Below are 14,230 nucleotides of genomic sequence, written 5' to 3' on the forward strand. Positions count from 1 at the left end.
GTGGAAACAGTGCTATTGGAAGATCCAGGGCTTCCTTAGACTGCCTGCATGCCTCATGTGCTGCATGAGGAGACTCTGACTCCAAAAATAAAATAGGATTTTAGTTTTGTTTTTAAATGCTTTATTGTTTAATTTTCATTTCATGTGTATGAATGCCTTGCCTCCATATGTATCTGTGGACAACATGTATACCTAGTGTCCCAGTGGCATTAGAAAGAGGATGTCAGGGTCAAAAATCAAGTTCAGGCCAGCCAGTGCTACAGAGTATACACAGTGAGACCCTACCTCAAAAACCATGTCTTGTCACAGAGAAGTTGTGATATCACTTTGTGCCTATCAACGTCACTGCGACTGTCTCCTCACAGCAGAGAGCTGTGATGAATACTGTTGACTCCACAGTGTTTATAAAGGCTGCTCAGGCTCTCTCTGCATGTGCTCTTTTGTTAGAAATTGGGAGTGAGGGCAGTAAATCACCACTGAAATATGTTCAGGAAACGTTTAGAGATTCCTAGAATTGGAATATAAACAGGATCTGTAAATAGTAGATATTCCTGTGTTACTCTGAAAAGCTAGGTGAGTACCAATGTGACTGCTGCAGTCTAATTTTTGTCAAGTACAGAAATGCCTTAAAGCAGTATTTTGTTAGTAAGTAAAAGTAGTTTTTTAATGATGAAAAATATTATATTATTTTAGAAACCAAGAGGTCAGAATAAAAAGTATGAAGATGAAAACTGGAAAATAAGATTTGAGGTAAGTTACAACTCAGATATTTTTAAAGCCTTTCACCAGTAGAAAGGATCTGATTCACGGCCACAGATGGCTTAGCTGACAAGGGCAGTTGCTGCCCAAGCCAACAACTGAACCCAGATGAGATGACAGAAGGAGAGAACCGGCCCCCACGAGTTGTCTTCTGACTGCCATACATACCCACCCTCTGGCACCTGCTCACCAACACATAATAACTAGAAAGTAAATTAAGAAAAAAATTGAGACAGGGTCACACTTTGAAGCTATGTAGACCAGTCAAGCCTCAAACTCACAAAGAAAGATCTACCTACCTCTGCCTTCCAAGTGCTGCTATTAAAGGTGTGTGCTGCCATGCCTAGCCACAGATTTTCATTAAAAGAATAAAAGAAGAAAATCTAGAATTATTTTCTTTTTCATATCTACTTTATTGACCTACTATTTATATACCATAAATTCATTTTCCTCAAATATGTAATTCGTTGGATTTAGTAGTTATTGAGTTGTGCAGCTAACACCACTAAATCAAAAACAGTCTAACTAGAAAGGAACCACAGTCACTTCCCATCCTCCCCTTCCTCAGTGTTTGGTAAGCACTCAGTCTGTGGCTCTTCCTGCTCAGTCAAGTCAGTGTGTGCTCCTTCATCCTCATTTCCCCTTATCTCTTGCTTTCTTTTAAAAATAATATTCTTATTTTTATTACGTTTATTTATTGGAGGGAGGTATGCACATACCATAACATACCATATCCCATATGTGGAGGTCAAAGGACATCTTGAGGGAGTCAGTTAAGTCCTTCCCTATCTGTGTCCTGGGGATTAAATTCAGGTCATCAAGCTTGTGGGCAAGCACCTGTATCAGTTTAGCCATCTCACCAGCCCTCTTAGTCTGTTGCCAGGGTTTATACTTGTAATATTTAGCAGTGTTTAATATCAAGCAAAAGCTCCACGGTGTCTTCTGTTCTTTCACTTGTCTGTTGATGGACAGTGTCTTATTTCCACTGTTTAGTGATGGTGGGCACTACTTCCCGTAGGCACTTTTGTGTAAGCTTCCTCATGGGTGTTCGGGAGGAAAAGTGCTCAGTGATGATAAATGGGTTTGAGACTTGAAGGAGCCTGGCCGTTCTGCACAGTGACATCACTGCTTTGCCTATAATCAGAGCGTGCTGGTGCTCCATTTTCTTCATAGCCTCAGCACCGGTGATGACTCTTCCTTCCCGCCCTAGAGTACGTGTCTGGTAGCTTATCGTTGTGTTCATGTGGTATCTATTTTTCTTATGATTAGTAATGTTGGATGTTTTCCCATAGGGTTAATATCTTTAATTGTTTTTAGAAAAATTCAAATTCACTATTTTAGTTCAATTATCTTTTTTATTGTAGTTGTAGAAATTTTCATATATGTTATATACAACTTCTTTTCAGATGTACAGTTTGCAGATATTTTTCTTCTATTTTGCATGTTGACATTTTACTTTTTAAATTTTTTGGTGTGCTTTGTAAAACAAGTCCTTGTAAAGTAGCCCAAGCTAGTCTAGGTCACCATGCAACTTAAACTGACCTTAAATTTATAGTCCTCCTGCCTCAACCTCCTGAGTGCTGAGTGCCCAAGTCTGTAGCTTGCACTTTATTGAACTATATTGGTTTTTATTATTTTAATTATGTGTGTGAGTACCTATCTGTATGTGGGATTGTAACAAGAGTGTAGATGTCTTCAGAGACCAGAAGAGGACATCACATCCCTTAAGCTGTAGCAGTTTCAGGCAGTTGTGAGCCACCTGATATGGGTGCTGGGAACTAAACTCAGTTCCTCTACAAGAGTAGCAAGTGTTCTTTAACCACTGAGCCATTGCTCCAGACCTTTCTCCTCTACCCATTTCTTTCAGAGTTCTTAAATTTAATAAAATCCAATTTATCTTTTTTGTCCTTTGCATCACTTTGATCTGGAAGAGGTTTTCTGTCATTTGGTTTTTAGGGTATGGGGATCAGATCCTAGTGCCTCACAAATGCTAGGCAAACTGTCATTGACCTATGCCCCTAGGAGGAGTTATGCTTTCTCGGCACGATGTCTATGTTTATAAAACGTGAAGTGCTTCTTACTTTGTAAAAAGTAAAATTACAAAATGGGTGTTACTTTTTACAAAACTTTCCTGTGTTTAGATATTTTACCCCACTTGGAAATATTAAATAGTAACAAAGTAACCTACAAACTTGAATATGATGACTTTTTAATTTATATTACTATATTCCTAAAGAGGAAGATACTGCTGGTCTTTGCAGAAAACCTGCACCTCCACCAAGAGTATCCCTTTGCTCTAACTACTAACTCCATGATCCTCTTGGGAACTGTAATGCATTTGTTTCTCCCTTATACTTTATAGAACTTAAGAAAGAACCTTCTTACTTTAACTTCTCTCTTGTGAGCATTTCATGTGTTATTTTAGTTTTCTTACGTAGTAACTACCTGTTACAAAGTAAATAAATGCAGTGGAATAAGCCCCCACAGCCCCCACATGGATACACAAGCCTTTTATTTTCGCACTTGGGATGCAGAGACAGAATGATCTCTGTGAATTCCAGACTAGCCTGTGCTACATAGTGTGGCATTGTCTCAAAAGAAGGTGAGAGAGAGAGGGAGGGGAAGAGGGAGAGGGAGAGAAAGGAGAAAGGAGAGGAGAGGGAGAGGAAGGGGGAGGGAGAGGAGGGGGAGGGAAAGGGAGAGGAGGGGGGAGAGAGAGAGAGAGAGAGAGAGAGAGAGAGAGAGAGAGAGAGAGAGAGAGAGAGAGAGAGAGACCGAGCAACCAAGCAGTATTTGGTACACAGAAGAGCTTGTTTCGTGGTAGTTGAATAAGTTGACACCATAATTAAGTTTTATGTTAATTTTCATGATTGCTGTTCTAAAATTTAAATTTTTTGTGGTGTTTTAGGACTTGCTTTTGCCTGAGATGGAGGCTCCCATTTTACCACCGTATCTGTCTTCCCTTCTGCCTCCACCAGAGGAGATGTTTGCCGTGCAAGTAAAGCACATTGTCTCACCGGATGAAGTGCGTGCCAGGCCAGCTGTGGCCTCAGGCTCAGGCTCAGGGGCAGTGCGGGTGTCAGCAGTGGGGTTAGGTGGCCTCCGCTTGGCCTGTTCTGTTAGGTCTTACTTCCGGACACTGGTGTTTCTGAAGCTGGTTTGCCAGCGTTGTGTTCCTTATTTGCATATTTATATGGAGTGTGTAGATTTTTATACATATAAATGTATTCGTGGTTTCTGACTCCATGTATGTATGTGCACCACATGCAGTTCTGGTGCCTATGGAAACCAGAAGAGGTCCATCAGGTCCCTGAAATGGGAGTTAGATGGCTCTGAGTCATTGTTGTTTTGTGAGTACTGAGAATAGAACTCAGGGCTTCTGCAAAAGCAACAACTGTTCTAAGCCACTGAGCATCTCTCCAACCTGAGATCAATTTTAAATGTTTATTTTTAATTTATTTTTATATATGAGTGTATTGCTTCAAAGGTCAGAAGAGGTTGTTGCAGATCATCTGTAATTGGAGTTACAGATTGTTATAAGCCAGCACATGGGTGTTGGATTTAAACCTGAGTCCTCTGGAAGAGCAGTCCTCGGGGTCCTTAGCCACTGAGCCTTTGTCCAGCCCCAAGTGGGTATCCCAAGTGAGCATATCCTACTTGCCAGAGAATTTATACTTTTCAAGTTGATCTTTTCCCCTGTGGAATATTAAATATCCCACTCCTGTGTCTCTCCCTGCACCAAACTCTTTTCCCACATTGTCCTAGTCATGGTATTTGACTGCCTTCCTCTGTAGAGGGTAAGTCCATGAAAATGGGGTTTAGTCTCTTCTCCATTATATTCTTGAAACCTAGGGAATACCTGACATATAGTGGTCAATGAGTAACTATTGATTGCATAAATGCAGTAAAGGAACTTTAGTTGATGTTCCTGGCTGACAAGAAGGAGAGTTAAAAATGCCAAGGAGCACTGGTAGTCCTTGCAGTGGTCCTGGCCTTTACAGTGAGCCAAGCAAGGGGAGAATTTGGTGCCTAATCTCATCCTTTGTATGACTACTGTTAGTTGTATAATTTTTGTATTTATTGTTCTATGACAAATTACTCCAAACTTAGCAGCTTAAAACAATACATACAGGGGCTAGCAAGGTGACTACCAAGCCTGAAAGTCTGAGTTCAAGCCTCAGAACCCACATGGTGAAAGGAGAAAACTGATTTCTTCAAATGTGCTCAGATACCTGTGTGCCTCCCCCATAATATGTGTAAAATAATTTTTAATGTAAAAATTCACATTAGGGTCAAAAACCAAATAGTTGCTTGATTAAGTTGAGCTCAAGAGCTCATGATGTTACAGTCGAGGTACTGATGGGGACTGTAGAACACACTTCTGAAGGGTCACAGTGACGGACGTGGTGAAATATGCCTGTAATTGGAACTCGGGGGTAGATGCAAATGATTGGTAGTTGGGGCCCGAGTCAGCTACATGACTACATGAGCCTCAGAAGGCTCAGTGCTGGCTCTAGGACCCTTTTAGGAGGCTGCTGCAAGAATGCCTTCCTGTTCCATCTCTACAACCAGTCTTCACAACCACAGTCACTCAAAAAAAAAAAAAAAGTGGTACAAGATCAGTGTGGCAGGACATAGAGGGCACTATACAGGGCCAAGCAACAGGAGGGAGGGCCACTGGGCCCTGGCTGGAAATGCGTTCCAGAAATGGCAGAATCTGCAAGGTTGGTCTCCCTTCTCTCCCTGCCACTCCCTTGCAGGTGTATATTTGCCTGGACTCTGGAGAAAGCTATACTCAGTTTAACCATCATGGTGACACGGATGACAGTGGAGTCAGCTGGGAGTCAGAGTCAGAGAACCTGGAAGAAGCGCTGCAGAGATTTAACAAGAACGTGGAGACGTTTCCTCCCCTGACGGATTTTAGCTCAGGTAGGTATGCTGTGTTCTGAGTGTCTAGGATCTGGGTGAGACTTGCCTTTCATCAACAGAACAGGGAGGTCAATGGGTTATCTATAATGTTAACTGGAATGTCTTCTCAGCATCACATATATAGTCTCTAAATTCTAAAGACACACATATTCTAGATTAGAAAGGTGACCCAAGTGAGTTAAGCAACTTACTACTTCTGTGGGGACAGTTCTGCTCCGCATGACTCTGGTGAGTTAGAAATTGAGGGTACAGTCCACATATGGATGATTGGTTTTAAGTGTTAGACTTTACCACTAGCTCAGATTGTAGACAGTTGACTTTCAGACTACAGTGGTAATGACTTTAACTATGAGTCACCTAAAATGACAACTTTTGAGGTAGAAGTTCAAGCTATGATGGTTTGTCAGGATAGGTTAAAATTCTTAGTTTTCTTTCTAATATGTTCTCCACACCCTTATTAAATACCCGAGATTCTCTTCTGAGGAAAATGTACCCACTCGCCATTGACAGTCCCTGAATGCCAAGAGTACTTAAGACATTTTGCCCCTCTGCCAGGGTGCCAGGACACTGCTGGCACACTGCTATGAGGAGGCAGGGGAAAGTTCAAAACAGGAGTCCTATGTGGTTCCTGGTCTTCTTTCTGGGTACCCAGGCATCACCAGAGCATCGTCAAGAGAAGGAGTTAGGAGGGGAGTCAGGAACAGGGTATGAAGTTTAAGCTCACCCTCAGGGAGTCCACACACCAGGCAAGAAGGGGAAGTGAGCCCAAGATGAGGGGAATTAGATCTGATTAAGAGGGAGGGCCAAGTGTACCAGCGGGGCTGGAGGGAAGAAAGCCTTCCTCAGGAGTCATAGGCTTGGCTCTTTAGTTGAAAGCCTTTTCCAGGCAGTGTTCTGACATGATTCTTGTTTGTTCATACTGGTATATTTGATGGTGGGTGTGAATGCATACATTTTATTTGGGATGAACCCAGGACTAAATACTTTTTGCCAGAAGGTATACCCAGGAAGGGAAGCTCATTGGCTGAAGGTTTAGGGCTATCTAGATACCTCATGACTTGTGTCCATAGTCTTTAGTGGAGTGCTCTGGAGTATCTGGGACATGTGTTCCAGAGCAGGTACACAGACAGGTGGGGAGTGGCTCTGCTCCTACAGTCTGAGCTCACTCAGCCTTGGCCAGTTCTTAAGTCTGTCTGCTGACATGGTCCCACGTGCCCTACATAGAGCTATCTTTACTCTTGGTCTGTTATGTATCAGAGTATGTTTAAGCAAAGGGAAAATATGTCAGTCAAACTTCTTGCCTGATTTAATTGGTTTAGTTTAATAAGCTTCTAATAGGCCATACCTTTTATTTTTTGGCTGATGGTTGCTTACAGATTCTTTTGCTTGGAATGTTCTCCCCTCAGACTGTCTATCACATTTAAAGTCTGTCCCTCAGGTCTCCCTTATTGGAGGTCATCTCTTCCCTCCCAGCATGGAGCCACAGCCCCTCCTCCTCGCCACTTTACAGAAGCACTGTGAGCAGGCGCCACTCCGGGGCATCAGCACCACTGTAGTGCACATAGGTCTCATAGTTACCAAGCTGATGAGTTTAAGAGAAACCTCCTCAGGGGCGTTGTGTTTACACAGACTCACAGTCAGAAGGGAAGAGGTCCTTCCTCATGCATCCCTCCAGGGAAACCATAGCCTGGCATAAAGTAACTTCTGGGTCTAAACATATTGCTCACTTCATAGCTACTTTATGCCTCCAAGGTTGTTTTCGTTCTTAGTACTGACCCAGGGCTTTGCCCATGCTGAGCAAGTACCCTACCAGCGAGCTCAATTTCCAGCCCTTGCCAATGTGATGTCACCTGTGTGGAAGCAGAACTAGGAACTCTGAGGATAAGCAAGTGACTTTCTTCAAAACAATCTTAGACATTAATAAGAAAACTTGATAAAGTGTAGGCAGAAAAGGAGAAGCCACCACAATATTCAGTTCTGTACAGTGACCATGTGGTTATACATTTCTTTGTACTTTTTGTATTAAAATTTTTGGAAGACCATCAGTAACAATCTATCATTTGTTCCCCTTTTCTGCCTTTCTAGAGATGCCTTGCCTTGCAGAATATGCTGATGGTTTGTGGTACAGAGCAAAGATCGTTTCCATTAAAGAATTTAACCCTTTATCTGTCCTGGTACTGTTTGTTGATTATGGTTGCACAGAGAAGTTGACAATAAACAGGTAAAGGGAAAGAAAAAGTTGAATAAGGTGTTGTTTAAAGCATATTTATGTGTGTGGTGCCTATTTTTGTGTGGGTGTGTGCCTAGGCAGAGGTCCCAGGTCAACACTGATGCTTTCTGTTCCTCCCCACCTTGCTTCTGAGACAGTCTCTAACTGAGCCTGATCTCCATTTCAGCTAGGTTGGCCAGCCAGCAAGCCCCAGATCCACTAGGATCCAAAACGATGGTCCTCGTGGGTTGCACCACAAACACTTTACACATGGAACCATCTCCTGTCCTAAATAAGGGTTCTTTGTTTTATCTGAGATGGGAGTACAACTGGAGCTATTACTTGCTAAAATTTTGCCTCATTTTTGGTTTGTTTTTGCTTTTTTGATTGGTTTTGGTTTTAATTTTTGGTTGGTTGGTTAGTTGGTTGGTTGATTTGTTTGTTTAAAGACAGGGTTTCTCTGTGTTACTGCCCTGCTGTCCCAGAACTCTCTATAGCTGCCCTGGAACTCAGAGAGCTCTGCCCGCCTTGCTACCCAAGTGCTGGGATTAATGGTTTAAGCAACCACCACCTCATTTTTTTATTAGATATTTATTTTATTTACATTTCATATGCCCTTTCCTAGTTTCCTCTCCAAAAATCCCCTATACCCTCCCACCCTGCTCCCCAACCCACCCACTCCCACTTCCTGGCCCTGGCATTCCCCTGTACTGGGGCATATAATTTTCCCAAGACCAAGAGTCTCTCCTCCCATTGATGGCTGACTAGGCCATCCTCTCCTACATATGCAACTAGAGATCCAAGCTCTGGGGGGTACTGGCTAGTTCATATTGTTGTTCCTTCTGTAGGGTGGCAGACCCCTTTAGCTCCTTGGGTACTTTCTCTAGTTCCTCCATTAGGGATCCTGTGCTCCGTCAAATGGATGACTGTGAGCATCCACTTCTGTATTTGCCAGGCCAATGGCTCCTGTCAGCAAAATCTTGTTGGCATCTGCAATAGTGTCTGGGTTTGGTGGTGGTTTATGGGATGGATCTCCAGGTGGGGCAGTCTCTGGATGGCCATTCCTTCAGTCTCTGCTCCAAACTTTGTCTCTATAACTCTTCCATGAATATTTTGTTCCCCCTTCTAAGAAGGATCAAAGTATCCACACTTGGTCTTCCTTCTTCTTGAGTTTCATGTGTTTTGCAAATTGTATCTTGGGTATTCTGAGCTTCTGGGCTAATATCCACTTATCAGTGAGTGCATATCATGTATGTTCTTTTGTGACTGAGTTACCTCACTCAAGATGATATCCTCCAGATCCATCCATTTGTCTTAAGAATTTCATAAATTTATTATTTTTAATAGCTGAGTAGTACTCCATTGTGTAAATGTACCACATTTTCTGTATCCATTCCTCTGTTGAGGGACATCTGGGTTCTTTCCAGCTTCTGGCTATTATAAATAAGGCTGCTATGAACATAGTGGAGCATGTGTCCTTATTACATGTTGGAGCATCTTCGAGGTATATGCTCAGCAGTGATATTGCTGGCTCTTCCAGTAGAACTATGTCCAATTTTCTGAAGAACCACCAAACTGATTTCTAGAATGGTTGTACCAGCTTGCCATCCCACCAGTAATGGAGGAGTGTTCCTCTTTCTCCACATCCTTGCCAGCATCTGCTGTCACCTGAGTTTTTTATCTTAGCCATTCTGACTGGTGTGAGGTAGAATCTCAGGGTTATTTTGATTTGCATTTCCCTGATGATTAAGGATGTTGAACATTTTTTAGGTACATCTCAGCCATTCAGTATTCCTCAGGTGAGAATTCTTTGTTTAGCTCTGTACCCCATTTTAAATAGGATTTTTTGGTTTTCTGGAGTCCAACTTCTTGAGTTCTATATATATATTGGATATTAGTCCCCTGTGGGATTTAGGATAGGTAAAGATCTTTTCCCAATCTGTTGGTGGCCTTTTTGTCTTATTTACAGTGTCCTTAGCCTTACAGAAGCTTTGCAATTTTATGATGATCCCATTTGTCGATTCTTGATCTTATAGCACAAGCCATTGGTCTTCTGTTCAGGAATTTTTCCCCTGTGCCCATATCTTTCAGGCTGTTCCCTACTTTCTCCTCTGTAAGTTTCAGTGTTTCTGGTTTTATGTGGAGTTCTTTGATCCACTTAGACTTGAGCTTTGTACAGGAGATAAGAATGGATCAATTCGCATTCTTCCACATGATAACCGCCAGTGGTGCCAGCACCATTTGGTGAAAATACTTTTTTCCACTGCATGGTTTTACTTCCTTTGTCAAAGACCAAGTGACCACAGGTGTATGGGTTCGTTTCTGGGTCTTCAATTCTATTCCATTGATCTACCAATCTGTGGCTGTACCAGTACCATGCAGTTTTTATTACAGTCGCTCTGTAGTACAGCTTGACGTCAGGGATGGTGATTCCACCAGAGGTTCTTTTATTGTTAAGAATAGTTTTTGCTGTCCTAGGTTTTTTGTTATTCCAGATGAATTTGCAAATTGCCCTTTCTAACTCTGTGAAGAATTGAATTGGAACTTTGATGAGGATTGCATTGAATCTATAGATTGCTTTCAGCAGTATAGCCATTTTTACTATATTAATCCTGCCAATCCATGGAGCATGGGAGATCTTTCCATCTTCTGACATATTCTACTTTTTCTTTCTTCAGAGACATGAAGTTCTTATCCTACAGATCTTTCACTTCCTTAGAGTCACACCAGGGTATTTTATATTATTTGTGACTATTGTGAAGGGTGTTGTTTCCCTAATTTCTTTCTCAGCCTGTTTATCCTTTGTGTAGAGAAAGGCCACTGATTCGTTTGAGTTAATTTTATATCGAATTACTGCACTGAAGCTGTTTATCAGGTTTAGGAATTCTCTGGTGGAATTTTTGGGGTCACGTATATACACTATCATGTCATATCATCTGCAAATAGTGATATTTTTACTTCTTCCTTTCCAATTTTTCCCTTTGATCTCCTTTTGTTGTCTAATTGCTCTGGCTAGGACTTCAAGTGCTATATTTAATAGGTAGGGAGAAAGTGAGCAGCCTTGTCCAGTCCCTGATTTTAGTGGGATTGCTTCAAGTTTCTCTCCATTTAGTTTGATGTTGGCTACTGGTTTGCTGTAGATTGCTTTTATTATTAAGGTATGGGCCTTGAATTCGTGATCTTTCCAAGACTTTTATTATGAATGGGTATTGGATTTTGTCAAATGCTTTCTCAGCATCTAATGAGATGATCATGTGTTTTTTGTCCTTGAGTTTGTTTATATAGTGGATTACATTGATACATTTCCATATATTAAACCATCCCTGAATCCCTGGGATTGAGCCTACTTGATCGTGATGGATGATCATTTTGATGTGTTCTCGAATTCGGTTTGCGAAAATTTTATTGAGTATTTTTGCATCGATATTCATAAGGGAAATTTTTCTGAAGTTCTCTACCTTTGTGGGGTCTTTATGTGGTTTAGGTATCAGAGTAATTGTGGCTTCATAGAATTAATTGGGTAGAGTACCTTCTGTTTCTATTTTGTGGAATAGTTTGAAGAGAATTGGAATTAGGTCTTCTTTGAAGGTCTGATTTCAGAACTCTGCACTAAATTCATCTGGTCCTGGGCTTTCTTGCTTGTGGGAGGCTATTAATGACCGTTTCTACTTCTTTAGGGGATATGAGACTGTTTAGATCGTTAATCTGATCCTGATTTAGCTTTGGTTCCTGGTATCTGTCTAGAAATTTGTCTATTTCATCCAGGTTTTCCAGTTTTGATGAGTATAGCCCTTTGTAGTAGGATCTGATGATTTTTTTGGATTTCTTCAGGATCTGTTGTTATGTCTCCCTTTTCATTTCTGATTTTGTTAATTAGGATGTTGTCCCTGTGCCCTCTACTTAATCTAGCTAAGGGTTTATCTATCTTGTTGATTTTCTCAATGAACCAGCTCCTGCTTTGGTTGATTCTTTGAATAGTTCTTTTTCTTTCCACTTGGTTGATTTCAGCCCTGAGTTTGATTATTTCCTGCTGTCTACTCCTCTTGGGTGAAGTTGCTTCCTTTTTTTTTTTTTTTTTTTTTTTTTTTGGCTTTTTGAGACAGGGTTTTTCTGTATATCCCTGGCTGTCCTGGAACTCACTTTGTAGACCAGGCTGGCCTCAAACTCAGAAATCCACCTGCCTCTGCCTCCCCAGTGCTGGGATTAAAGGCGTGCACCACCACACCTGGCTGCTTACTTTTGTTCTAGAGCTTTTAGGTGTTCTGTCAAGCTGCTAGTGTGTGCTCTCTCCAGTTTCTTTTTGGAGGCACTCAGAGCTATGAGTTTTCTTCATTGTGTCCCACAAGTTTGGGTATGTTTTGTCTTCATTTTCATTAAACTCTTAAAAAGTCTTTAATCTCTTTATTTCTTCTTTGACCAAGTTATCATTGAGTAGAGTGTTATTCAGCTTCCACATGTATGTTGGCTTTCTATTATTTATGTTGTTATTGAAGATCAGCCTTAGCCCACCGCCACCTCATTTTTAAAAGAAAAAATTATTTTTAAATTGTTTATTAATTTTTTCATTGTGAGTTATGAAAATATCTCTTATATTTTAAGAGAACTTTTGCTGGACCTCACAACCAGAATTAGGATTCACCTTGCGACTGTCTAAGACTTGAGAGTCCTATCCTACTGTGCACTCAGCTGCTTGTTTAGCCTTTAAGAGAACAAAATGACAACCAATCTTAACATGCCTCGCATTTCCCATATAATCAACTCTTACGATCTAAGTGAATGCATAGCTTTAATCTTAATTTCTGTTTTCTTCCATGTACTGATTTAGAGAGCAATGTGTGCAATGATAAGTCATAAAATAAAAAATAAATGAAAACCTGAAGGAGTTCTTTTTCTCCTTCTGCTACATGGGATACTGGAACTGAACCAGATCTTAGGCTTCTTAGCAGCAAGCCCCCAACCTGCTGAGCCATCTCACAAGTGCAGATTGAGTATTTTAAAATATCTTTGTTTTTATTATGTGTATTATGTGGGCTTGTGCATATTAGTATAGGTATCTAAAGAGGTCATAGGCATCACATCCCCTGGGGCTAGACTTACACATAGTTGTGAGCTTCAAACATGGGTTCTGAAACTCAAAATTGGGTCAAGAGCAGTATATGCTCTTGACCACTGATCCCTTGATCTTGATCCCGTGGGCCTCCAAATTAGGAATTTTTACTGTAGGTTTTTATTTTGATAAAATATATGTAAGGTTTACCATCTTAGTGTTTAGATATATTTAGATTAATTGGCTTCTAAGTACATTCACAGTATTATTCAACTTCACATTTACATTTTCAAATCATTTTTAATCAATCTGCACAGAAATTCTTCCCAATAAATATACTCCACCCTCACCCAGCCCAGTAAACTACTTTCTGTCCCTTCTGTGCCTAGTCTTCAAGGTTCACCCATGTGGGACATGCCACAGTTCACTTCCTAAGGCATTTATTTGTATGTGTCTGTCTCAACTTTAGACACTCTTCATGGGCTGAAACTGGGATTTTACTTCTTCCTTCTGTGAGCAAGACTGTAATGAACACAAGTACGCAGGTGCATTTTTGAGACCCTGCTTTCAATTGCCTGGAGTGTATACAGGAGATGGAATTGGCTGGGCCATATACTCTATTTTTACTATCTAAGGAATTCCCATGTATAAGTCTCCACAACTGTACATCACTATTGTACGTCACTAACAGTGCCCAAGGGCTTTTGGTTTTTCTGACTTTTCTCGGCTATGCTATTGGTGCCATCTTTGTCAAATCAGTACATGAAGCTTTTCTCCTGTTTTCTACTGAGAGTGACACAGCTTTAACTGAGAATTGAAATCATGACATTCTCATCATTTTATCAATCTCTTGTAACAGACTACGTCAGATTCCTGTTCAGCTTATGCAGTACCCAGCCCAAGCCATAAAGGTGCTCTTGGCAGGGTTTAAACCTCCCTTAAGTGACTCGGGAAAAACAAGAATACCATACTGTCCCAAGTGGAGCATGGAAGCCTTGTGGACTATGATAGACTGTCTCCAAGGAAAACAACTTTATGCTGCTTCTGTGGTAATTACGTCTTAGCCAAATTATTTTAAAGCTATTTCCATAGCCCTGTTAACTTCATAAAGTGTTTTGCTTCTGTTTAAAAAATAATAGTTAAAGCTTACAATGCCACATAAACTATATAAGTTAAGTCTTAAGACTAGTTAAAATGGTTTTGGGGGGCTTGGCATGGAACTCTACTAACTGCCACAAGTTAGTAGTTCAAAGTCATCACCCTGGGCCCTATCACACCTACCAAAG

The 14,230-nt window shown here is 41.0% G+C and overlaps 1 protein-coding gene across 1 annotated transcript in view; it reads left to right on the top strand.

Annotated features, from left to right (window-relative positions):
* The window catches only part of Rnf17 (ring finger protein 17), a 137,031-nt gene that overhangs the window by 120,599 nt on the left and 2,202 nt on the right, over nucleotides 1–14,230 (top strand). Inside the window, exons 31-35 of the mRNA XM_021182183.2 lie at nucleotides 694–750; nucleotides 3,668–3,784; nucleotides 5,520–5,688; nucleotides 7,774–7,909; nucleotides 13,804–13,993. Coding sequence (XP_021037842.1) covers nucleotides 694–750; nucleotides 3,668–3,784; nucleotides 5,520–5,688; nucleotides 7,774–7,909; nucleotides 13,804–13,993 — 669 coding nt within the window. The remainder of the gene's footprint in view (nucleotides 1–693; nucleotides 751–3,667; nucleotides 3,785–5,519; nucleotides 5,689–7,773; nucleotides 7,910–13,803; nucleotides 13,994–14,230) is intronic.

Source organism: Mus caroli, unplaced genomic scaffold, assembly GCF_978045245.1.
Source record: "Mus caroli unplaced genomic scaffold, Mus_caroli_1 scaffold_12, whole genome shotgun sequence".
In the NCBI taxonomy this organism is placed as follows: domain Eukaryota; kingdom Metazoa; phylum Chordata; class Mammalia; order Rodentia; family Muridae; genus Mus; species Mus caroli.